The sequence below is a fragment of the Hydractinia symbiolongicarpus genome, chromosome 13 (assembly GCF_029227915.1).
Source record: "Hydractinia symbiolongicarpus strain clone_291-10 chromosome 13, HSymV2.1, whole genome shotgun sequence".
NCBI lineage: Eukaryota > Metazoa > Cnidaria > Hydrozoa > Anthoathecata > Hydractiniidae > Hydractinia > Hydractinia symbiolongicarpus.
Genome location: NC_079887.1, coordinates 6,368,879 through 6,395,644, shown reverse-complemented (window position 1 = coordinate 6,395,644; position 26,766 = coordinate 6,368,879). Strand labels below are relative to the sequence as shown.

At 33.2% G+C, this 26,766-nt stretch overlaps 2 protein-coding genes across 3 annotated transcripts in view; both read right to left on the bottom strand.

Moving 5' to 3' along the window:
- The window catches only part of LOC130623665 (pescadillo homolog), a 103,565-nt gene that overhangs the window by 65,118 nt on the left and 11,681 nt on the right, over nucleotides 1-26,766 (bottom strand). The gene's annotated exons all lie outside the window — the stretch shown is intronic.
- On the bottom strand, nucleotides 22,296-25,305 carry LOC130623672 (uncharacterized). Of its 2 annotated transcripts, none has more exons than XM_057439179.1 (2): nucleotides 25,100-25,305; nucleotides 22,296-23,486 (listed from the first exon to the last, which is right to left on the bottom strand). In XM_057439179.1, the coding sequence occupies exons 1-2, from the start codon at nucleotides 25,117-25,119 to the stop codon at nucleotides 22,784-22,786; spliced, it is 723 nt and encodes a 240-aa protein (XP_057295162.1). In that variant the 5' UTR covers nucleotides 25,120-25,305; the 3' UTR covers nucleotides 22,296-22,783. The 2 variants fall into 2 exon arrangements, with proteins under 2 accessions (XP_057295162.1, XP_057295163.1); XM_057439180.1 differs by lacking the exon at nucleotides 25,100-25,305 and adding an exon at nucleotides 23,837-23,939.

Sequence of the window (26,766 nt, the reverse complement as noted above, 5' to 3'; positions counted from 1 at the left end):
TTGTGTGCATAGCGCGGGCATGTTTAGAATGTGTCTTTATCACAGCTGTTACAATGAGATACTTCATCAGAAACTGTACATAACGTGAGTTAAAGCTGTCAAATAGCACAGTAATATAACAACAGGACGCTAATCGCTTGAACGAACTCGTTAGCATCATTCGGTATGTTGTAAATAGTATATGATAGATGAGATTTAGTTAGATATAGAACGAGCTATACCGCGAACTGCTAGATCGAGCCTTCCGGCTCGGCCGATGTCAGCAGTGAGTGGTACGCTCTGGAGGCACTGCGTAGTTATTTTGGAAAGAACAGGGATTTGTCGCAATAAATATGGTGTTTTTCCTGTAAATATAATCATATGTAACAACAACAAAAAAGCACCTTTAACATTGGAGTTCACTGCCCGGATACGTTAACTGGTTTAGGTCTGTATAGACTAATGATAACCAGCCGGAATCTCCTGTTATGAATTGCTGAAGCTGAAAGACGAAATTTTGATGGTGGCAGCTAATGCTAAAAAAAGAAATAATGATGCGATAATATATGACTTTGTCGACCTTCACTGATCGTTAAGAAACGTGTTTTGGGTAATATTGAATAGTTAATACTTTTCGCCGTTCCAAGGCATATATCGGAGAATTAGCCGTCCCGAGGCAGATATCGGAGATTTAGCCGTCCCGAGGCAGATATCGGAGAATTAGCCGTCCCGAGGCAGATATCGGAGAATTAGCCGTCCCGAGGCAGATATCGGAGAACCAATTAACTATCCTATAGTGCTCAGAAATTATTTACTTGATGTTCAGTGATAACAATGACAAGATACAAATATTATTGAAACGTTTCTTTGATATGAGGCTGGACTTAAAAATCGTGATGACAGAAAAGCTGATGATAAACGACATTGAAACATTTTCGTTAAAGAGAAAAAAATGAAGCCGTGATACATGGGGATATGAACCCGTAATGTGGTTAATGAGAAAAAGAATGTTGTACATAGACTTCAGATTTTGCGTGACGTAAATGTTTTTTATTGGAGTCTGGGGACAGACTCTTGTGACAGAGAGGGTAATGTTACAATGAGATACTTCATCAGAAACTGTACATAACGTGAGTTAAAGCTGTCAAATAGCACAGTAATATAACAACAGGACGCTAATCGCTTGAACGAACTCGTTAGCATCATTCGGTATGTTGTAAATAGTATATGATAGATGAGATTTAGTTAGATATAGAACGAGCTATACCGCGAACTGCTAGATCGAGCCTTCCGGCTCGGCCGATGTCAGCAGTGAGTGGTACGCTCTGGAGGCACTGCGTAGTTATTTTGGAAAGAACAGGGATTTGTCGCAATAAATATGGTGTTTTTCCTGTAAATATAATCATATGTAACAACAAAAAAGCACCTTTAACATTATTTCCCTTACATGGCATGGGTTGACCCGTGGCTGTGTTAAAGGTGCTTTTTTGTTGTTGTTACATATGATTATATTTACAGGAAAAACACCATATTTATTGCGACAAATCCCTGTTCTTTCCAAAATAACTACGCAGTGCCTCCAGAGCGTACCACTCACTGCTGACATCGGCCGAGCCGGAAGGCTCGATCTAGCAGTTCGCGGTATAGCTCGTTCTATATCTAACTAAATCTCATCTATCATATACTATTTACAACATACCGAATGATGCTAACGAGTTCGTTCAAGCGATTAGCGTCCTGTTGTTATATTACTGTGCTATTTGACAGCTTTAACTCACGTTATGTACAGTTTCTGATGAAGTATCTCATTGTAACATTACCCTCTCTGTCACAAGAGTCTGTCCCCAGACTCCAATAAAAAACATTTACGTCACGCAAAATCTGAAGTCTATGTACAACATTCTTTTTCTCATTAACCACATTACGGGTTCATATCCCCATGTATCACGGCTTCATTTTTTTCTCTTTAACGAAAATGTTTCAATGTCGTTTATCATCAGCTTTTCTGTCATCACGATTTTTAATTCCAGCCTCATATCAAAGAAACGTTTCAATAATATTTGTATCTTGTCATTGTTATCACTGAACATCAAGTAAATAATTTCTGAGCACTATAGGATAGTTAATTGGTTCTCCGATATCTGCCTCGGGACGGCTAATTCTCCGATATCTGCCTCGGGACGGCTAATTCTCCGATATCTGCCTCGGGACGGCTAAATCTCCGATATCTGCCTCGGGACGGCTAATTCTCCGATATATGCCTCGGAACGGCGAAAAGTATTAACTATTCAATATTGCCCAAAACGCGTTTCTTAACGATCAGTGAAGGTCGACAAAGTCATATATTATCGCATCATTATTTCTTTTTTTAGCATTAGCTGCCACCATCAAAATTTCGTCTTTCAGCTTCAGCAATTCATAACAGGAGATTCCGGCTGGTTATCATTAGTCTATACAGACCTAAACCAGTTAACGTATCCGGGCAGTGAACTCCAATGTTAAAGGTGCTTTTTTGTTGTTGTTACATATGATTATATTTACAGGAAAAACACCATATTTATTGCGACAAATCCCTGTTCTTTCCAAAATAACTACGCAGTGCCTCCAGAGCGTACCACTCACTGCTGACATCGGCCGAGCCGGAAGGCTCGATCTAGCAGTTCGCGGTATAGCTCGTTCTATATCTAACTAAATCTCATCTATCATATACTATTTACAACATACCGAATGATGCTAACGAGTTCGTTCAAGCGATTAGCGTCCTGTTGTTATATTACTGTGCTATTTGACAGCTTTAACTCACGTTATGTACAGTTTCTGATGAAGTATCTCATTGTAACAATAGTGTACACCTATACGCCTTCTCTTTTATAAGAATATGCTTTATACTTATATCCAGCCGGGATTTTGGGTTAAAAAAACAATAGATCTATTGTTTAAATAATATGTCTATTGTAGAGAAATAATGAATCATGACAAGCCTGGTTAGATTTGATATTCTGAAATCTAAATAATATATATAATAGATTTGCAATTAGATACGTACGGCGATTTACTTCGTCTATGCAAGGTTAGTTTATGCCTCACGTTGGCTGGTAAGGAGATGGTAAGCTGAGACATTTAAGACACTGATGCACCCGGTCAATAACCTGAACTTTGTGTTCAGTATTTTGAAAAAAATATTAACACTTTGTTCTCATCGTCATTGCTTTATTATTTTGCACACAGGAATTGCACTGCATGTTATAAATGCTGAGGTAAGCGAATACGTAACCGGACTGCACGCCTTTCCTCTTTAAAGTTACAGTGTTGTTATAAATAAGTTGTGCTACGAAGATCGATGTATTTTGTATTCATTTTGCTTAAAGAAATTCAATATACATCCGATGTGATAAAAAAGTAATGTATTGGTTAACGCGCCAGCCCAGAAGAGCAAAGACTAAAGAAGATAAAGGTTAGCGACTTCAGCTAATCATTAAATATTCATAAATTAGTTCTATCGTGATAGCCCAGTTCGTTAACAAGTGGTATGCAATTTTCTACTACGGTGCTTGCCTAAATCTCCCTAGAAGCCATTTTTTTAAGACTTTGCGAGCGAAACCTTGTTGATGACGTTGCAACTGCAATTTGGGACAATAATACGTAGTTCGTCGCGGGATACGGGATACGTGGTTAGTCGCGGGATACGGGATACGTAGTTAGTCGCGGGATACGGGATACGTAGTTAGTCGCGGGATACGGGATACGTAGTTAGTCGCGGGATACGGGATACGTAGTTAGTCGCGGGATACGGGATACGTAGTTAGTCGCGGGATACGGGATACGTAGTTAGTCGCGGGATACGGGATACGTAGTTAGTCGCGGGATACGGGATACGTAGTTAGTCGCGGGATACGGGATACGTAGTTAGTCGCGGGATACGGGATACGTAGTTAGTCGCGGGATACGGGATACGTAGTTAGTCGCGGGATACGGGATACGTAGTTAGTCGCGGGATACGGGATACGTAGTTAGTCGCGGGATACGGGATACGTAGTTAGTCGCGGGATACGGGATACGTAGTTAGTCGCGGGATACGGGATACGTAGTTAGTCGCGGGATACGGGATACGTAGTTAGTCGCGGGATACGGGAGACGTAGTTCGTCGCGGGATACGGGATACGTAGTAGTTAGTATCACTAGTTGGTATTCCAATGAATGGTAGCATAAACACAACTTCGGAAGCTACAAAATGTAATTCTTGGGACAGATTCAGTTAGTTATCGTGCTCATAAGAAACCTCTCCCTGCTGCGTGTAATGGTAAGAATGTGGTCGAAATGACACTATGCGTGAATCAGAATATCAAGAGATAAGAAAACCTATTTATTATCTCTATAATAATAAAAGCTACTCGCTATTTGTGTGCACGAGGAAACTTCAGTATCTTGTAAGAAACTTAAAATGTGATTTGTCACTTGTAATGTTTTTTAGTTAAAGTCAATATATGTAATAAATTCTTAAACAATTTGTTGTATATTGTCTTTAGGTAGCAAATAAAAAGAGTTTCTGAAATTTCTTAAATAAATAGAATCACTCCAAACCATAACGCACAGTAGTTTAATTTATCCTGATGCTATTTGAAAAATGTTTTCTGCAAAGTTAATAAAATCGTAGGCATAAGAATTAGTTGCGTATTTATTTGTGGTTTTTTTAGGAGCAAGGACTTTAATGAGAAACGGATAGTCATATTACGAAAGAATTTCTTTAAAAAGTAAAACCAAAAGATAATAATTTTGATAACAAGATTTAATTTAGTGTGGTCACCATTTATTAAAGAGTAAAAGAACCATAACGCAATAATTTTATATCCAAATTTTATTGTTTAACCCAACAATGCAGGGAGGATGCGTAACTAGTTTCCAGTTCTTTGTACAAATACCTGACCATTTTACCTATAAAAAATTAGGAATAACAATAAGTTTTTCACCAACTTCTCTCATGGTTTAATTGGCCAAAAAACTTTAATGGGTTTTAGGTCATTTTATGTCGCAAATTTTTCTAAGATCCCAAAAAGTGAAGTAAACACAGACGTGGTCCGCTACTTGCAGTACCATTTCGTGCAGAGAAAGACAGGATACAGCTATTTTTATAGAGACTAGTCAGTGGCCCGTGGATAAATCCACGGGGTTGTCTGTCTTTAAACAACACACTATTTTGTGTGCCCGTTGCACGACATTTTTCTTGCTGACAGACAGATATAATACAGCTGTTATCAGTAAAGCTAAAGCCTATTAGTAATTTAAGTACTCTCCAAGGACCAGAAATAAAGATGCGCAAAAGTTTTGGATAGATATATATATATCCATAATAATAGCCGTATTCCGTCTGTCTGTCTGTCTGTTCAAAAAGGTTACCGATATTCCTTTGATCTTTCTGCGATTTTTAGAAACCAGGGTTTTTTTTAATTGCAAATCTTATTATTGATTAAAATAAATTCTAAAAATTAATTTATTTCTTTAATTAATTGAATTACTTTAATTTATTACCATAAGTAAGAAAAATAAATTTAATGATAAGAATGAATGCATTATTTTAATACGCCATTTTTAGCTGTGGAACACACAGCTTCTTGTTTTGGCTGAAAGCTCGAAAAAAATCCTGATCTTCTGGGATTTAAGTCAGGATATGCGTATCTCCGACGCGGTTAGTAAAATTGATGTTTAATCTGGCATTTTAAAGCTGCATGGCTCAGGTTTGAAAAAGATCTCTTTTTGTCTTGTAAATGCTTCGTATGTTTTTTATATTATCACACCTATGTAAATCTTAGTAAAATGTTTTTTATTATTTTGGCTATCACGGACGTATATAGCAGACCAGCTACGTAGTAAGTGTCAGATGGTAATTTATACATACAGACAGCTAGCTAGCTATTTTGTGCTTTTCTCTCAAGTTTCCATTTAGTTTGGTATGAGTCCATTTTGGGCTAGCCATTGTTACTTCTTGTGTTGTTTTTTACCAACCTAAAGGAAGCCACAAAGTAGAAGGGAAGCATATATAGCTTTTGTAATAATAATCCTGCAAATTTTAGCTATGATGTTTTTTTCATAATCATAATTTATTGTGTTTGTTTCACAGCAATAGAATAAAATATTTTATCCTAGTTGCATGAACGAGCTTCGATGTTTATGTTTTGATGGAATTTCCACGCTTGTGCATAAAATCTGAAAAATCGACAGATTATAAAATGGGCCAGACTATAGAAGAAGAAGTTAACATTCAGGGAGAGCTGGTAATTAGCATGTGACAGGACAGTTAGTCCACGCTTAAACGACTATAATACGGTGCAGATCTTTTTTGCTTAAATATCTACAATTTTCTTTAACATGACGATATTGTAATGTATGACTTCTCCATTATTTTCACGCCTGACTACGTCTTTTCAATGTTTTCATAAAATCAGCGTTGTCGTTTCAAGAGCATTCATAAATTGAATCTGCTAATTATATATATGTATATATATACAAAATATATATGGCTAATTATACAGTAACAGCCGTCATATTTCTTGTGATGGAGCTGAGGCCATGCAGTGCCAGCAAAGTCTGCATTTAGACAGTTAATTAGCCGGTATGAGTTTAAAAATAAATATCTTTCACCCGTCGTCGTTTCTAGTTCTTTTTTTGCTTTTTATTGAAGCATAACATCTATGGAACTAGGTAGATGACTATTAGAATATCGATATCGAAGAAAAGTACAGAAATTTAAGCAAATCAGATCTCTACCGTATAATTAGCCGCACAAGCAGCTCATTTTACTGCATGTATCGTATAATTATCCTGTAATGGCTAACTAAAGTTAAAGGCTAATTATCAGTTCACTCTGACAGGTCAAGCTATGGTTAAAAAGTATCTAGTAGCATTTTTTCACTGATGTATAAGGTAAATTATAATCTGCATGCAAAAACTAGATTCTAATTTTAAGATCAAATTAAGATGCCTTTACTCCAAATTATAGTTTGTAACAGGCTGGTTGGTCTCGGCTTATCGCATTCTTATTTTGCCTGTCGATTTGCACAAAAGATCTTGGGAATATATACAACACCACATAACAATGGAACTAGTCTGAAATTGCTCAGATTTGTAGAAATTTTCTGCAGACCATGTCTCAAAGGGTGTTCTATTGGACTAGCCTTCAACCCATAAAACAACGGTTGACTATCGCAGATATCTTTAGATTTTCGCGCATGGTATATCTCCCTGTCATCCTTTTTCAGGCGTCCTTGGCACAAAATAACAATTCAGCTGCCAGTTTAAATAAAACATGCATATTATTATTAAGCTCACTGCTCAGTGACTAAACAGGAGGGTTCTACAATTTAGCCGCCCTGTTTAATTTTTCCTCTGTAAAACAAGCACCAAGCATTAGTTATGCTACCCAAATTGCAATGTCAACCTTTTGTTGCTTAAATGAGTTTCTTATCTTCCATGCTTTAAAGTGTTTTCTTGATGCTGTATATATTTTATTGACATAAACTAGCTCTTATGCAGAGATTTTCTTATATTAAAATATGCTTTTACTGGTACAACTTTTAACTTTTATTAGAAACATTATTTACTTAAAAAAATGATGTAACTTTTCTAATTCATTATATTTCAGTCGTGCGTTTCTGAAAAGTAATAAAAGCAATTTTTAGTAATTAGTCTAGCATTACCTGTTGCAAATGCTAGGCAAGCGAGGCTTGAGTTTTATTTGTTTGCAATATGTTGATGATTAGAAATGGGCTTTGTGTATCCTCAGTAACAAAAAAAACGCAGCTCCGTTTTAACATTGGTTCCACAGCTTCATAGCTGTGCAGCTATCTTGTTAATAATAATTACCCCCGTGACCTCAATCGCCGTTTTCGCTCAGAAGCTACAGAAAACAAATAGGACATTTTACCGATAGTTTTACTTACTTTGTTTTGACTGCTCGCACATAATACACCAATCAAAACGCTTGATTGTTTAAAAAAACAATCCAAGACTTTCACGGCCTGGGCATGCCAACGAAGAAACATGAGGACCAAAACATAATGGCCATTTTAGTTTTCAAAGTAATGGTGGTCAGTTCAGTGCTGTTTGTAAGCCTGTTTCACCTTTTTGTCTTCTATAAGCTTTTTATTTTCGTAATATTGTTTTTTTATATGTTCTAAAATGTTAAGATAAATATGTTGTCACGTTTTTAGTCACGTACAGATCTTAAACGCAGCAGTTTTGGGATTTTTGGCTAGGAACGAAGATTTTGGAGGCTAGCTAGCTAGAACCTTACTTATTACTATTCTGTATAGTATAAGAGCTTTTAACCTACCCACCATTTATTTTTGTGTTGAGGCTGTAGCCATTTAGCCAGCTCCTATCTCTGGCTAAAAAGTGAGAGTATAAAAATGCAGTTTGGCTACAACAATATTCTTAAACAAAAAGTGTTATGCTAAATGCAGTTAGCTAGGTAGCTACATCTTTTATTATTTTTTCCTGAAAAGTTTTTGTGCAAATAAAATGACTTGCAGAATATTTTAGCTGAACCGGTAATGACAGGCTGTTCCCTGTGTTTTCATTAAAACCGAAGTTGCAATGAAGTTTTTTTGGAAAGGGGTATTACGCCTATACGCCTGTTCAACTCTGTTTAACTATACTAAGCGGTTATCCCAATGTTAACAACAGACTGTTATTTTTGGTAAAGGCTGTTACGCCTAACGTGGTTTACCTGTACTAAGGGTTCAACCCAATGTGACAATTCATTTTTAAACTTTCTCGGTAATCACGTCTGTACGGATGTGCAACAATGTGCGCCTGGACTAACAGCTCAACCCTGCTGTGTTTTAATGCCGTTTAAGACCATAAACGTTCCATCGCACGACTTTCAACCATGAATGATAGGCTGCATTTTTTCTTTTTTCTAGTAATATGGTTTTTTAACTAAAGCTATTTCCTTTTTCGAACAATTAAGATCGTATATTATTTTTCTTTATTTTGCTTTTTCTCACTAAGTGACTTTCTTATACCCCGTTGTTTTTTTGTTGTTGTTGTTGTTTTTTTTTTTTTTTTTTTTTTTTTTGGGGGGGGGGTTACTGAATTTCAAAATTTTTAGGTGGAGCTTGTGGTCTTTCTTCTTCCTGTCAGTCAGTTTACTCCAGACTGACCTAACGAAAATTGAAATTTCGAGGAATTTTCTATCAATATTATTGCCTATCCGAATAGCAAAATATGTCGTGTCTAACTTCGTAACAGAAATCACAATTTCATAGACAGCATTTTATAAACTTTGTTGGCGAGGTTGTTTGCGTATATCAAACGTCTTGTTTACTTTAGCTAGTAGATCAAGATAACATAAAAGCAAACCAATTTGACTAGGATGAAGTGCGTTTGCACCAAAAACACTATTTTTTGAGTATTAAAAACTAGACAGTTTTTTAATTCTTTTTAGTATTGAGTTTTTCTAAGAATAAACACTCAATGTTGTGATCTAATTGATAAAATTTTACAGCGAAATATTTCGTCGCTAAAAAGTAGAAACTGTTTCTACTTGTTGGCAAGCGAATTTTTTAAAACAAAATGGAAATAAATAAAACTGCGCATGCTCAGATACATTTCGACAGCGAATTCGCCGTCCAATTCAGTACGAACCCCCCTCAATGTAACACTTCATCATTTTTTGTTATGGTATATGTTTTAAAAAGGGTAATTTTTTTCTTTTTCCTTCTTTGGGAAGATTATAAAACATATATAGGATCTGATCTTGCTTCGGTGTTAATTAACACAGATCGGCTTCGTGGAATATCACAAGCTCGTCAATTTTTGATATTCGATTTCACTTTATCCAATATATATGTTTAACATTTTTACAAATACAAGGTACTTAGAAAATAAAAAGGTGGAAAAATAATTCCTAAACCCAAACATGACCACTTACAAAATCAAAATCAAAATCGCCTTTGTCATCATTGCACATTCTTTCGTTACCATGTTGGCATGTTGATGCTGGAAAAGAATTAGAATTAGCTAGTTATGCCAAAATTCGGATTTTGTTCAGTACAAGCTAGTAATTGTGATGAAGTCGGTAAAAATGATCACACCTGTTAATTTTAGCTTGAAGATTTTGTACGCGTTTAGCACGACCGCGCTTAGCCGACAAGCAGACAAGGGTTATTATTAGTATGAAGGTATATATTTCATGTCTATATGTTCATCGCCTAGAAATAATAATATCAATGAGTTGGGTTTTACTGTTGACATTCTTGCTGACAATAAAAGGAAGGAAATGTTGAGAAATATAAATAAAGAGAAAGATCAATTTTAATAATATGATTGTTCAATTAGTTTCCTATTGACATCGGAAATTGTAGCCTACTCATGTCACTCGTTACGGAGATAGAAGGTAAGGATGATACAGTATTGTTACTTCCGTCATTAGAAGCCACTAATGAAAATAACCCTAAGATCTAACCACAGCAGAAGAGATTACAAAAATAAGTCAGTCTTAACATTGACAAAACACTCTTAAAATGGTATTTTCCTTTTTTTCTATGAAGCACTCGCATACAAAAATTGTCTGTTTAATTGGTAGCAATTCAAAAATTCAAGTTTTACAACTGTTAAATAATCATCGTAATAGGAAAATAATTAGATACAGATGGGACATTCTTGTCATTTCTCCAAATTTGTTTTAAATTTTAGGAAGGATATTTGGCTAAATGTAAAGGTATAACATTCGATTATTCCGGAAATAATTAAACAACATTAGTATTTGACCTTGCAACATCAACAGCCCACTTGCTTGAGCATATATAAAGTATAAAAATGAGAGAATTGTTAGTATCAGAAACAATAAAAACAAATTAAGAACTGATACTTGACTTCAACACCAAACAGAATGTCTTCATTAATTGCTTTTATTTGTCCATTGCTTTATGCAACATTGTACAAGCAAGACCCAATGAAAAAGACTCACCATTAAAAAAGAAAACACCATTAAATGCAGCATTTCAAAGCTGATCAAAACAAGCATAAGATCCACCAAAGGGTTGAAAAACACAAAAAATCATCATTAAAGAGGATATTAAAATGATTTGTGATGAGAAATGCAAAACATTGGAAGAACTGAGAATCAAATTGACCATAAACCCTAAATAACTGCAAAATTCGAACCAAATTATCACGCCAAATAGTCATTTTTTATATATATACATATGTAAATAATATAAACATACAAGAAATGATATAATCCATATATTTATTTATACACAAAATTCTTTTTTCTACATGTATCAGTATTTTATATTTTATCACTGAATAAAGTGGACGACAATTTTCTGGCAGTTGGTGATTGGATAAATGTTTTAGAACCATAAAACTTAATCTAATGTTAGTTAGCCATGACATTAGTCCTTAGTTGGTTACAACATTTTTTGAGTGGCAACATTAAGGTGACAAATTCCATGGCAAATAAAATCTCAAGAAAATTGTTTATCTCTTATATATCTCTTATATAATTGTATTTATTTAAATTTAGCAATTGTTTATATAGGTAAGAAACCGCTTTATAACATTTAACTGTACGCCTTACAAAAAATTAAGAAAGCTAGCTGTAAAAACCGTAAATTTTCAAAACAGAAAATTTTCTCAAACATGCCTTATCGTAAATCGTAAACTAAAGTAATTTGGAGAATTGCTTTAATTTACGAACTCAATGGAACAAACATCGTTTTAGATTAGGAAAAAAAGAAGAAAAAAGCATTTTTTATATTTTTTTGCGTATGTTGATAAAGTCTTTTTGTTGTTTAAAAAGTTAGTTTATGATTTAATATCTCTCTGATAGACCATGTCAAAATTAAGAAACTTGTCAAGAAATTTTTCTAGTGGATTGGCCTAAGAGTATAAGGAACTTTTGGCATAAAAGAGCCACCATGACGAAATTGCGACAACATAATATCTTTTTTTCAACTTATTTAAACAATTGATTTATAAGTAAGTAAAAGATATCGAATTTAACGAAATGAGCGTGAGAGGTTTGGAAGAAATAATTATTATATTTTCTGTGCATAAGAGAAATCTTCTTTCGCTTATAAATACAATTTCAGCCAAGTGACGTTTCTCTAGTTTTAAAAGGCCAAACTTGTGAGCAATTTTATAAATTTAGGGAAGAGCAACTATCAAATTGACACATTCCTGAATTTATTTGAATTGATGTACCACAGGTTTTTGGAAACTATTTAAAATCGTCACCAAAGATTCAATGTTATGTGAAATTTTTAAAATCATACTTCAAATAAATAACGTGCCACTACAAATAATTTATCATAATTCTAATGAGGGTGTTCATTGTTTTATGCCTTATTGTTATAAACAATAGACCTATTGTTTTTAACCTGAAATCAAAGCCTAATATTCTAATAGTAAGCATATTCCTATAAAAGAAAAAACGTGTATTTGATCTTAAGTGAGGCTTGTAAAAAAATCAAAAATGAACAAGTTTTTCACAAAAACAGGAGTTCCTAAAAGGATTTAAAAATTTACACGCATAATTTAACTATAGAGAATTTAAATATCAAAGAAACTTTTCATAAAGTAAGTTCCAAACGAAATTCGGGAAATGTCTATTGCCTACGGATCTATGGTATAAACAAGAGGTTTGAAACGGATTTACTGTTACATGTTTCGGGCATGCGCACAGTTTCTTCTGTCTCATAGTTAAATCGTTTTACTAACAATACATAATAATAAAAATGATGTAAAAGTTAATTAATTACTTCTGATACCTTCATTGTTTGTTTTTGTGACCCTGACTTCTCGAAAAAGCACAACAGAGAGAGGATTTAGCCATCTTAAATAATTTGGAATGGCTTATAAAAAAGCAAGAACGTAGTATATCATAAAATAAATTAATTCGCTAATTTGAGTAATTTTGGATGATGCTAGGATGTCCTTATTTTTTTTGAGAACACGTGTATTCACCAATAAGTTTATTAGATTGGTTTTCACGTTGCATGCCAAATTGATTGTATGTTATTACCCTTTATACCTCTACATTTTGGGACAATACAGTGTATAAAAGAAATGTTAAATAGATTTCCCTTTGGAAACACTTGGCTTACATCTCCCCAATTTTTTCAAAGAAAAGTTGCAAAATATAAAAATATAAAAAGACAGTAAGTTTAGCCCTATTCGGCAATATTATGAGAGTTTAATTTTGATTTTAACATTTCAAAACAATGGACATAAAGTTGAAGATTATAATTTGTTAAAAGAAAGCCTTTTAAATTTATGTAATGCTATATTTAAACGGTTATAATTCAAAAGGTCAAGTGCGGTCACAATAATTATGACATCATTAAATTTTGATTATGAATTAAATAATTACAAGCAGGCCCGGCCTTTTGAAGAAAAATAAATTTTCTCGATAATTAACTAGCTACCAGTTTTCCGATTTGAGTTGATCACGAAAAGGTAACTTAGTATTTGATATAGATTTATGAATTTTATTACACCAAACAGCACACAAACAAAAACACGTATTGAGCATGTTTTACGCAACTGCTGTTTTGAGTTTAAAATTTTAAGCCGTCTACTGTTCTGTTGCCAACAGTGGTGACAAAGCATATAGTCGGGAAATACTTTTTAGCAACTCAACTAGTTATATATATATTTATCAAACACCTAATTAAGTGTGTCTCTGTCGGAAGGAAGGACTCCAGAAGGAAATAAAACGGAAGTGTCACGTAATTAAATGTGTGTTCAGAATGATGTGTCTTTTTTTTCATCCTGATGAATATTAACCTATTTAACCTCATTTCGTAAAACAGAGTATAAAACTGTAACAAAACTCAATTTTTAAGAACAGTAAATTCAACTACAGCAAGCCAGGATCATCATGTTTTCGTCTATCACTTTTGTTATCTTCGCAACACTTTTAATACATGGCTTGGAGGGAAGACCAGCTCAAGGAAAACTTAAAGCAAAGTTGATTAGTAAACTGCAAAAGACACTCACTGAAACTCTAAATATAATGGATGAAGTAAAAGGAGATAAAAAGGTAGAAATAACTGTCGATCTTTTGAAATGTAACAAAGACTGTAAAAGAAATAAAGAATTGCGAATCAAGTTACAAGCAACTTATCTAACTGAGGAGAACTAATTGGGAAGACTAGTAGGTGACGATAGCCATGTATTCTTCAGTCTGATGTTTGCTGGCGAGCAATTAGTACAATACATAATAATTTGTAAATATTTATTGTCACCGGTTTATATTTGTAAAACGTCCTTACATTAATTTCTAATAAAACAAACACGGTTATAAATAAACGGTACTTTTGTTCAAAGCAGATATCCAGATTTCCTAGAGAATTGAAATTGTACAGACTTAATTTACTGTGTGTTAGTCTTTCTGTGAACGACACCTTTCTTGTCGTATATCACTCTTGTACATAGCCGTATTCTGTCTTTGTGGTTTTTATAGCCCTGCTACGGATACACGAAATGCGATATAAAAAAGACGGGCAAACTCGTGGATTTAAAAACGGCTACTGACTAGTCTGTTATATTAACACACGTATTCTGTTTTTGTGAGTTTTTATAGCCGTGCTACGGGCACATGAAATGCGATATTTAAAGGACGGCCAAATTCGTGGATTTATACACGGGCTACTGACTAGTCTCTTATATTAATACCCGTATTCTGTTTCTGTGTGATTTTATAGCCGTGCTATGGACACATGAAATACGATCTATAAAGGTCGAATGAACTCACTCATATATTACAGTTCAATTCTTTAAAATATTTGACAAACAAGTTTTTTTTAGCTATTCATCTGCGTGCGTTGACCTTCCCATACCCGCTCAAAAATAAAGTTACAGTCCATTCAACAAGTATGTCAAAGTATGTGCAACACAACTTATAACTTGCCACCATAGGAAACTTCATATTCACGTACCGTTCGTTTAAATAACAATTATTCTTTGCGATAAGCGCATGAAACAATGGCCAAGTTTACCTGCTATAACCATATTTGGAAAGCTATAAACATGGGATTATCAGTTATCTTGGGACTTCTCTTAAAAACATCTTTTTGTCGGCAAGTTTTCATTGACACCTTTTTATTTCTTTAATATTAAAAAAAGGTAAAAATATTATGTCAGGTATTATTATTTCTTCGAACACGTGGACATCATTAATTACAATTTTGTTCTTTTGCAATTGATTTTAAAAAAAAGGACGATATTTTTTTATTCAAAAGCTCTTCTTTATTATTCATTTTCTTCTGATAATGTCTACTTTCGTGTGTGTATGGTTCTTTCTTTATCTGCTTAATTGAAAAAGCGATGATACATCCACAGGCAGCGGTATGAATTCAAATAGACAAAATCCGATCTTTCGATCTGCTTGGTGATAAAACGGCAAAAGTAAATAAGAATCGATATTTTTTCAAACTGGATAAATCCTAATCATTTGGTAATGTATGTCGTTAAGGAGCATAATTATCTAAAAGCGTAAACTAATGATATCTTATCATTTAAACGGTGTGGCAAAAACTAATAATTTAGACGAACCATCATCAAATTTAATTTGCCAATAACCAATACTGTCGACTAATTGAATTTCCGCGCCCGAAGGCGTAGGAAATTCTTTAAAACCGTCGTTTTTTTCTTTCGGAGCATTTTTTGAGAAAAAATCTACCCTGGGGTTTCACGTTCCTCTGAGAGGAGGATAGTATTGGAAGAACTGACCAACTAACCCTGTCCCAAATGGTCAATTTCAACGTCACAGATTTAAACTTCGTACCCAAACTCCCTAAGTACTGGGAAGTCATCTAAATGACGTTTCAGGCCAAATTGGTGTTTCTTTTCGACAAAATTTGGCACAGTTAACAAATAAAGTATGCTGAACACGATGGTGACATCAAAGTTTTGATTTCTTGTTACCTAAATGTCATTATAGGCCAAAATTGGTCCAAAAATTAAAACTACTTTATTTTCAACAAAATTTGGCACAGTTAACAAATGAAGTATGCTGAACACGATAGTGACATCAAAATTTTGATTTTTTGCCACCTTAAATGTCATTTCAGGCCAAAGTTTGTCCAAAAATTAGAACTACTTTATTTTCGACAAAAATTGGGACAGTTAATAAAAAAGTATGCTGAACATGATGGTGACATCAAAATCGCAAGACTTTCAATCATTAATGATAGGATGTAATTTTTGTTAGGAAATTCTTTTAAAATGTGAGTTTAGTATGACACGTTTCGTTTTGTTTGCGTTTGTTGTAAGATATAATGTCACTTGTGTGCTTTTTCTTCAGAGCTTCATGCACCAAACCTCGATAACACAACGAATTCGCAGGTTGTCATCATATGTTTTGGTAGCGAGCGGAAATTCTTAGAGCCCCCAGGGCTTCTTGTTTATTAACAAAGTAGCTTCAAAAATTTCAGAGACTATTTTTTCGGCTATTTCTAACTTGTAATATACTTTTATGATCGCCCTATCAAGATCTTTTGTCGATCAAGACAGACTCGCAAATTGGGCTTTTAACCATTATTAGAGAATTTACCAATTCGCATAACTCATAGAGACGTTTTACAATTTTCATTTATTGCATGTAGTCAGATTCCCTTATACTTTTCCCCTAAAAGTTAGTGGGATTTACTGGCAGTATGCAAGACTGTTGTAAAATCTTTATTGACTTAAATATGACAGGTTGACGTAAAGCTTCTATTTCATCGAAAGAAAATTTAACAATATTCTTAAAATAGACTATTCAGTCACGTGACTAAATGCCGTTACAATTTTTTAAAGCTACAGCGTAATAATTTAACTGGTGAATTCGGGAAGTGCTATTTTGACCACTACCAATTAAGTCTGTTTTCTGCGCGTTATTTAAGATGTTCTGATATGACACCTATGATGTTTATAAAATCGAAACAACAAGCTTTCCTTCAAGGTGTGAAACAGCAACAAGTTTTGTATAAAAAAGTTATGAGAGAAGAGACTTTTGTTGTTTATGAAATATGATGGATTCTTAAAGTGCACTTACAGAATGTTATTTAAAGCATAGCCCAACGACTAACTAGAATTTACCAAATATTTTCTACCTCCTTATTATGCAGAAATTTGATTTTAAAGATCATGTTATGTCAAATTCCCCTGATATTTCTACCTCGTTTGACCATGTTGATTTGAGTTCTCATGCCTTAAATTTCATTTCTTCAGTTCCTAGCTCACCCATTATTTATCCCCCCAATCATTCCCATCAACTAAGGATAACTAGCTAGCTGTATTTGCAAACGTTCATTGACCTGATCTACGACATAATTTCCATTTTAGTGTGTGTATCATCATACTAAAAGTACTAAAGCAGTCAACGAAAACAAGCCACAAAACCAATTAATAGCTACCTGCATAGTAATTTGCAGGCCTGCTATTCTAAATAAGTCACATTTTGTTTCAGAATTTCAATGTGTCAATAAAATTATATCAAATTTATGCTTTCACATACACTGAGGTCGGCAAATTATTATCAATTGTGCTGAGTAAAATCCAATACACCTTTCCCCACTTTATTTTTTTTGATGTGCCGCAGCTCTTTCTCAACTTTTTGAAAGAAAATGAATGTCATTTTCGAAATCCTCACATAAAAATTGATAAATCGTGAAATTTTCATATTCATGCATCAAACAAACAACCTGCTACAACAGTTTTTTGTACTAATTAACATCTGCTCGAAGATGAGACTTGTTATACAAGTCGAAAATTAAGAAGGCTTTGACCGTAACAATGATGGCACCAAAACAGCATTTTCCAATGTCGGATAAAGTTGAAAATTTATACACACATCAATTTACTGATGCTGAAAATGATGTTAAGGTCAAAACAACAAAATTCCAAAATTTTTAAAAAAAAGTAATACGGGAAACGTGTATTTTGAATTCTGTATTTTTTCAAGTTGCTTATTTCACATATTCATTATCAACAATTTTACATAAAGGATAATATATAGACCAGTATGTGGGAAGGAGTTCTAGCCGCATGTCAAAAAGTATTTCACCATGAATATGATCCAATATCATCTCCATTTATATACATGCTTAGTCCATCAAATTGAAGTCTAATTTTATTATGGTTTGCTAATCTATAAATTAAACAGGTGCTTAGTGCTGTTTTTAGAATATTAATTTATTTTTCTTCGATTTGTATTTAGTGATGTAATAATGCTTATGTGATAATCAGAAAGAACGGACAATTTGTAGGTTCTTATTTAACTTTATGGTTTACTTTTTCCTGGATAAATGTTCTATGTTTTTAAAATTGTGTATTAAGTTTAATTAACCATATAAAAAGTTATGATTAAACGAAAACTGAGTGTTATAGCTGACAAAAATAGTCACTTTATAGTGGAACGTTCTTGTAAAACTCCACTGGGAAACGGTTCCAATTGCACTGACAAAAAATGTCATAATTGAAGAACTGGTGGTGCTAGAGATTTCATACACCCCTCATTTGATTTGTATCTGCTCTTTTCTTTAAAGTCTTTCACAGAAAGGTATAGATGACCCATTTCGATCGACATAACGTGCTTACAAAAGAAAATCTAACTTTATTCTGAAACAAAAATTTAAAGTTATTTTTATAACAAATATTTTCATGAAGGATCTGTTGCCTAACAAAACCGTGGATAATTGTTTGTCTAGCAAGAACAAAAACGAATTATATTGTACTATCGCTTAGAAATTATACTTGCAAGTAAATGCGTTCAGTTGGATTAAGTGAATTCACTTTTCAAACCCTTTTTGCATCATTTAGATAAGCAAACATGACATAAGGATTGAAGGGATCAATGAATATATGAAACCCTATACTTTTACAGTGATAACCTACAGATTACAAATAACACAATAAAGTTGAATTCAAGCTGTCCCAAAGTCACATTCCTTTAGCTGAAGTTGTTGATAAGACGTCCTGTCAGCTGAAAAACAAAGCATATGCAAGCAATACCCTGATATTGCTAACATAAAGATTGTAAGATCGTAGCAATAGCAGTAGTATCTTACACCTCAACATTCCCATCATGCAGTTTGGAAATCAACACGTCATAGCTGTATTTTGTTATTTTGATATCTTTGGAAAACGTGGATGTTTGACGTAACAAAACTGTTTTATAAGACAATAAATGTAGGTGTACTCATAAAACACCAACATTTATTCATTAGTACCCAGATCTCTTTCTTCTGTTAATGATTATTGGATGATATCGCGTGAATAATCATTCGCAGTATTGTGAAAAGGACAGTGAATGCAATTAACAAATTTATAGTACTTGTCACGTTGCGGTTACAACTATTTACTTTGCTTTGCTCTAACACACGTGCTCTTTATTAATATTGGCAACAAGCGTCAATTGCAAAAAGCAAACAGAAAATCGTTACTGCTTTGGCACTGATTTTCCATTGGACATGCGATGTTTTCAATGAAAGGGCCAGACACAAAATTAAGCGAGACACGCAATAAAGTGAATACGAGTGGAAGCAGCAGCGCTGTAAGTAAGGAAGAATTGTTGGGACAGTCAACTGTAATTATTAACGAGAATGAAGAAATTAAAAAACTTTTTGATGTTTCATAGAACTTTATATTGATACAATATTCTCCTAGATCTAAAAACTCAAACAAGATATCAAAACATTCTACTTCTAAACTAGTTGCAGTGGGAAATAGTTCATTATGTTGATGCAAACTTTTACATCTGTACTTATACAAAGATAAGTTGGAATTCACAAGTTGTACAATAACTTTACGATGTGGTGTATAAAACCAACGTGTTGATGCAATTTTCTGGAGTTGCTTTGAATGTTCAAGTTGCTAATTTAGTGCGAGTTTAGAGTCGAGTTGAATTTTTTTTTCTATTTAGGACTCGGAAGAATTTGTATCACTTTCTAGCCTTTTTGTCTGTTTCCTGTCATTTCTGATAAACTAAATTATAAAATGTGGGGCAAGGCACACCCTCTTTTCCCTGATAGTGATATTTAATTTGGGATCATCAGCGAAAGTAACTTCCCGGCCAATTCATTGAACTTAGAAAAACGCTAAACTTCAAAAAATTAGGAGTCGTGAAAATGTTTTTCTGCAAAAATTTGTAAACAAGGATTGGCATCCAACAACACTATCTAAAAGACACTTAAAATAGCACTTGATTGAACCTCAAGAGACGTTTAGGGAACAATTTTTTTTAAAAAAGAAGAACAATTTTAGAAGTACAGAACCGCGTACACGAAGAAGTTATTGACCGACTAAACATGAGGTCTGCCAGTTTTATATGATCTATTTCTCTCAGAAAAAAGGATGAAACATCCTTTAGAATAACCATGAACTTAAAAATTCTAAATGGTAATTTAAACTATGTCCATTTTTTAATGAAAGCCATATCCAATTAATGGAACCAGAAAGTTTTATGGGTAGTATTTGTATTCATGTTTATCGCAGTGTGCCCAAGGGAAAGCTGTACAAACTTCTCTGTTTACATGCATCACAAAAATATAACTCTCAAAACTTTCACTAGTAGACTTACGACACTCGAGATTGTCTATTGTAATATTCTCTAATATTGATGACATCATCAACACAGGAGGAAAACTACATCATCATTTCCTGGAGTGGTTGTTAAACCGCTATACTATAGTTACTAGAAGAGGGACAAATGTAAAGTCTTACAGGTAAACAAACAAAAAACATTCAAAGCAAAAATATAAATGATGCTTTCGGTGATGAGATATAAGTACCAGTTATTGCAAGGTACAAAATACAATATGGCATATATTTTTCAAATTCTGATATTCTTTTTTTCGGGACTTTACGCGAGAAAAATTAAAAAAAAATTTCAGAACAAGAAAAATAGATGTCATATTGTATGAAGCTTCAGTGCGATAACTAGTTTATTAATGAAATTAATCGTAAACTTTTTTTCCTTTCGTCAACATGTTCGCTTTAAACATGCAATTTTTATGATGTTGGATGAAATGTTGGACTGGTTTGAGTCACTTCAAAATTTTAAAAAATTTGAAATTTTCAAAAAAGAAAAAAAAATTGTTGGACAATGTTGGATGAAGTGATCGCCGTCAAACATTTCATCCAACATTTTCGGCAAGATCAAAGAAATTCTCCATCTAAGTTGCGTGAATTTTCATGTTGGATTGGTTTGGTGGTACTTTTCATCCAGCATATAAAAATCCCGCAAATTTCAAACATTTTTGGATGGAATGTTTTTAGTTTGATATCAGATGGAATATTTCATTAAGGAGGAAATCGAAATTGGAATCATTTCACTAAATCCGAATCTGTCTTCGATCTTTAATTCTTAAATTCTTTAATGATATTAATAAAATATTCATTTTGTTCCATCCTCTTTATCCACTCTCTTGTTTTTTCGCGGGTTGGTTTTTCATCGTCTGAATCGACGAGTTTGTTCAGCAACATAAGCAGCACTGCAGAATTCCTTCCGTCCGCCATTTTGTTTTTCAGGAATGAATGAACTCTCTCTCATTTAAACGGTAAATAATGCATGACCCACAGAGGGAAAAACAAAGAATAAGAGTTAATTTAACATGAATATGACGTAATTTATTTATTTTATTTTACTTCGTTTGTTTATTAAGTTTCTTATAATATTTATTTATTGCGGACAGACATACAAAATACGTCCATTATTAATATATCGTGGATAAATTCACGGGTTCGCCCGTCCTTTATATAGAGGGGGCTCAAAAATTAATTAATTTTGTCCGTAGCTACGTACTTTATGGATGCCCTAATACAGAAATGAAATTTCATACTGACATGGATTTCATATCGCCTACGTGTCACCTCTTTTTTTTGCGGAATAAACAATTTTTTTTTACAAAGTATAAATTAAACTCGTGTTTCTCACTAACTATATTGCCTGTTTCTTTTAGCTGGTGTCTTTCTATTCTATTAAATGTTCTGCGCTTTTGATTGGTGAATTAAAAGGGCGCAAAACTTTATAGAATTTAAAAATTTCTGCTGCATGATACATGCAGCACTGAAAAAAGCGTTTTTCGATGCATTGCATGAAAAAATGAGGTAGGTATGCCGGCGCCACTGCTGAAACAAAAGTACATTGCATGCGTATAAAGAAATTGCAACATGGCCTCAGTGCTTTACGTTGATGTTCCAGCACAATACCTTATATCCATACTAGCGGCAAGCTTTCACCGCAAAAAAGTTTTAGAATATCTGCTGACATTCGTATATACCTAGGAATACATGCAAAATACTAATTATTACTTAAATAACGACAATTACGAAAAGAAATACTTTTTTTAAGAAGAAAAAGTATGTACAAAAATAACTAGATAAATTACAAGTATTCTGCATGTTTTATTCGCAATGTAGAATGCTATTGCTATACACTATTAACATCAGATAATATGGTGAATTTGAACTACTTAACTTGTCATTATTAACATCAAATAGTATTGGTATCTATCAACCTTTAACTATTTTTTAGCCCTATTTCTACTAGGAAAATTTCCTCCATCAGTCTTAAAAAGTTTATATTGTCGCCTTTTATTGGAAAAGAAAGTACATTTGATGCTATCATGTCAACTAAGCATAATACATCTTTAATATAACAACTTGTTGTTCTTTAACTCATGGTTGAATTTAGTCGAAGGAAAAATAAGCATTTTTAAAGACAGGCAAAAATTTAAGAAAAAACTTTTATTTTCTTGTAGTGTTTCCTCAAATATTATAATACGTAAAATATTTTTATGACCATTTTCTTTTTTTATATAGCTGCAACAACATCATGGTGCTGGAACACTCCACAAGTAAGTTCGATATCCGTAGCTTCGCTACAAAACTCTTCGATATCCGTCAAAAATCTCTTACCTGTGTTCATCTTGACATAATACTCAATAACAAAGTCTTGAAAGGGAGCTTCGCGGTGTCGCGTAAACAAGTTCTTATAAACGCAAAATCCTTGCAGTTCACCTCTTGAAATGACTTTCATCTTTTCAATCAAATTATTAGCTTGCTGAGCGACGTAATCCAAACTCACAGATGTGTGAGACCTTTTTAGAAAGCATAAAATCTTTTCTGGTACGTCGTCTTCTATTCCTGACATATCTGATACAGACTTATATTTATCTGTCCATAAAACTTTTGTATGAATCTCGAATATACCCAGTTGTATTTTCTTGATCGGACCTGAGCATTTTCGTATGATGGTCTTGCCTAGGGACGAATTATTGAACTGCTCCAATGTCCAAGCACTCTTTGTGCAAAATGTATATGGGGTAAAGTTTGATATAGGCAAGCCAGACACAGCAGATAGGACGATTTTATGAAACTCCCCTTTTAATTGTAAGATTTGCTTCATGTGAATGCGTTTAAAAGCAGTCATGTAAACGCTAGGTACTTGGATGCCGTCAAAATGAAATAAGGTTGTATCCAAAGACGATCGTCGTCGACCTGTTCTGGATATTGGTCTAGAAAGTTTAAAATAAACATAATATATGTTAACTATAAAATAAAATGTACAGGATTCATTTAAATCACCTTATAATTTTTAAAGAACACGTTCTAAAGAATTTGTGAATATGTTAAACTTATGTTAAAAGGAATTAGTTAACCGATTCATCGCTTTAATTATCAGTCTGTTTTGACTAAGATTATGTTTAATCACGCGTAGAAATGTATTCCAACAGCAAATATGCAATCTGTTCACCACATTTTAACCTTGAAGTGTTGCATGGTGACAAGTGAAGTAATTTAAATTAACGACGTAATTTCTTAGTAAGGCTGAACAATACAATTGTAATAAAAGCGATGTATTTACCATAAACTTTCATCTATGTGATTATTCCATGTATAATCATAACATAAAAGTTTCTTATTTAGCTTTTGCTCTTAACCGCCCGAAATTAACAGTGAGTCTCGCATCTAAACTATTGTGCAAATGAAATTAACAGTGAGTCTCGGGCTATTAGGAACTATGATCTGGGCCAGAACATTTATCTTACCACGGTTGCATCTAAACTGTTGTGCAATGGTTTTTCGAAAATATAAAACGCTGCATGCTTCAGGCACACGTGATCGGCTGAAAATAGACGGTCGATGAAAAACACGTAATAAAAAATCTGCGAACGTGTTAATAAAATTTGCATGCATGTTCTAATTTCATCAAGAAATGTTAAATTCGCTAAATCTTATCTGTACATCTCAATTTATATCATTTTATAGATTTTACCAACTATATCTTAAATATTCAATTCGATCAGCATATTATAACCTAAAAAGAGAAATTACATGCTTCACCATGACAAGTGAAGTAGTTAAAATTTACGACATGATTTCTTAGTGAGGTTGAACTAATTAATACAATCAACTGCAATAAAAAAAGATATATTAATCACAAGCCATCACCTACAATTCTAAGATATTTGCGTGAATAAAAATCTTGGCAAAAATAAACGAATAATTGCCGATTTTTTTTGTAAATATAGATATGCATAAGATACCGTATCTATTATACTTTTGTTTATATTTCCTACACTCTATATATTTCTAGCCAAAGACGTAAATTTCCTTTTTTTTAAAGTGGCGCTTTTTTAGTGCGCAGTGGTATTGGAATATAGGCTAAGCCTTAAAAAAATCGCTCGATCGTCCCACATGAAGCCGTGTCCTATGGTAAACAATACGCGAAGTTGGCATCGGGTTTTTATGTAGCATTTGTAAGAAATCATTGGTAGCTGATGATAAAATCCATTCGCATTATTATACCCTTGCATGACTAACTGAACAAGATGCGTCATTGAATTTTCTTGTATATTTAGTTTATCTTCTTGAAAAATATTTAATTATATATAAAAAATATATAATTCCTATAATTATATATTGTTTATGCAATCAGACTTTTACAGAAACAAAATTCTTCAAAGCCTCACTTTTGCAACATATTCAGTCAATTATTTTTATGTCTGCTTTATCTTAGATTTTACTTGACATATCGCTTAAACTTGAACTAAATATTAAATTCATATCGTGTTTAGATTTATTTTTTCTTCTTTTTTAAATAAATAGAGAAAGAGACGATACTTACTTGGAACTGTGTTTTAACATTTTGTGTCTACAACTTATTCCTTCTCTTTCATGTAGTTTCGTTTTTTATTATAGGCTATTTTGATTTGTCAATGTTTATTTTTGATGCTAGCTAATCGACAACTGTTCCAACTTCCTGCTGTTGATCAACTGCATACAAAATTTGATCAAATTTTGCATTAGATCATGAGCTGTTATGCAATTTTTTAGCATATAAAGCTCTCCCCCTTTGATGATTAACATTACTGTAATTGTTTCACTTATTAAAAACTAGTAAGAAAAACATCCAAGATGGTAGTAACAATCATTGTATCGCTTTAATGACTCAACAGCAAAGGATATGTAATTAGTAGATATGTTAATTTACTTCAATTCAATAAGAATGTTTACGAGTTCGCTCATTGTTTTTATTTTAATGCAACTTGGCAACATGTGAGTGTTTTGTGTTACATTAACAATTCGCATATTGTTATTCTCGTTGCCAGGCAACCTTGTCCCTGGGTTCTTGTGGCCCATGAGCACTTGCTACGAAGTGGCCTAACAAAGCATAATGCCCTGGGAACGAGGATGGCTGCCAGGGTATTCTAGTTTGAAAAATTACTAAATGAAAAAAAACAACTCATTATTAAGGTCAAAAGGACATGAAAACGAGAAAATAAAAGCGTATTTTTTATTTTAAACAGCGTGCTTGATTCGAAGCTGTTTTTTTTAACAAAAAAACTGGTCTAAACAACTACATTTTCTCAGCGGTTGTGTTCTATTTCGTGAAGTTGTGTTCTATTTCGTGGGGAAAATTTAGGAAAATTTTGGTTAAAATATTTTTCAAACGCCCGAGGCATAGCACCCAAAACATTTTTAAACATTTAAAACTACAATGTACGAGAATTAGATAGAAATCGGCACAAAAACTTATGCAAAAACGAGGTGTTACTTTTAAATGTTAGATAACCTATACCAATGATGTGCTGAATCTTCTAACAAGGGTGGAAACGCAGAGTATTTTCTCCTTAAAATTCCCCTAAAAAAACAACGGGAATATTCCAAATATTCACAACGCTATCTAAACTATCCGTTTCTTTTAAAATTTTACCTGAAATTTCTTTGTGATAAAATCATAACTTTCGATACTCCTATTTCCATATCCATTTTGGTTCTGCGAAATATACATACCAAATTACCGAGTAACATGAAAACGTGATTAGTTATGAGCAAGTTTTTAATTTGCAGCTGAGTAGTGATATATGGTTTGTTTACTTGCATTATTTACAAAATTAGCTTGTCATACAGTCGAATTATTAAAAGGGCTACAAAAGGATTTAATAAGCTCAATCTCCGCAATTTCTAGAGAATTCCGTTTTATAAACTGACACTCGAAAGGTCAAGGTGCAAAAAATTTTACACATTTCAGAACCATATAGATGTGTGGACAACCTGTTTTTAAATAATTAATTTTTTAGATGAATTTGCTCTTTATTTTTATTTTCTAAAAAAAAAATTTCTCTTTAGTATTCTTTTTAGCGGTAAAATAAGCTACAATCTCTAAAATGAATTATATATCAGTGTATCTAAAATTTAAATAATCTAAAAATCCTGTCACTATTTTAAAGAAGGTAATTAATACCTCTAAAATGATTTTAAAGTCATTGATGTTGCTTAAACTGGCTTTAT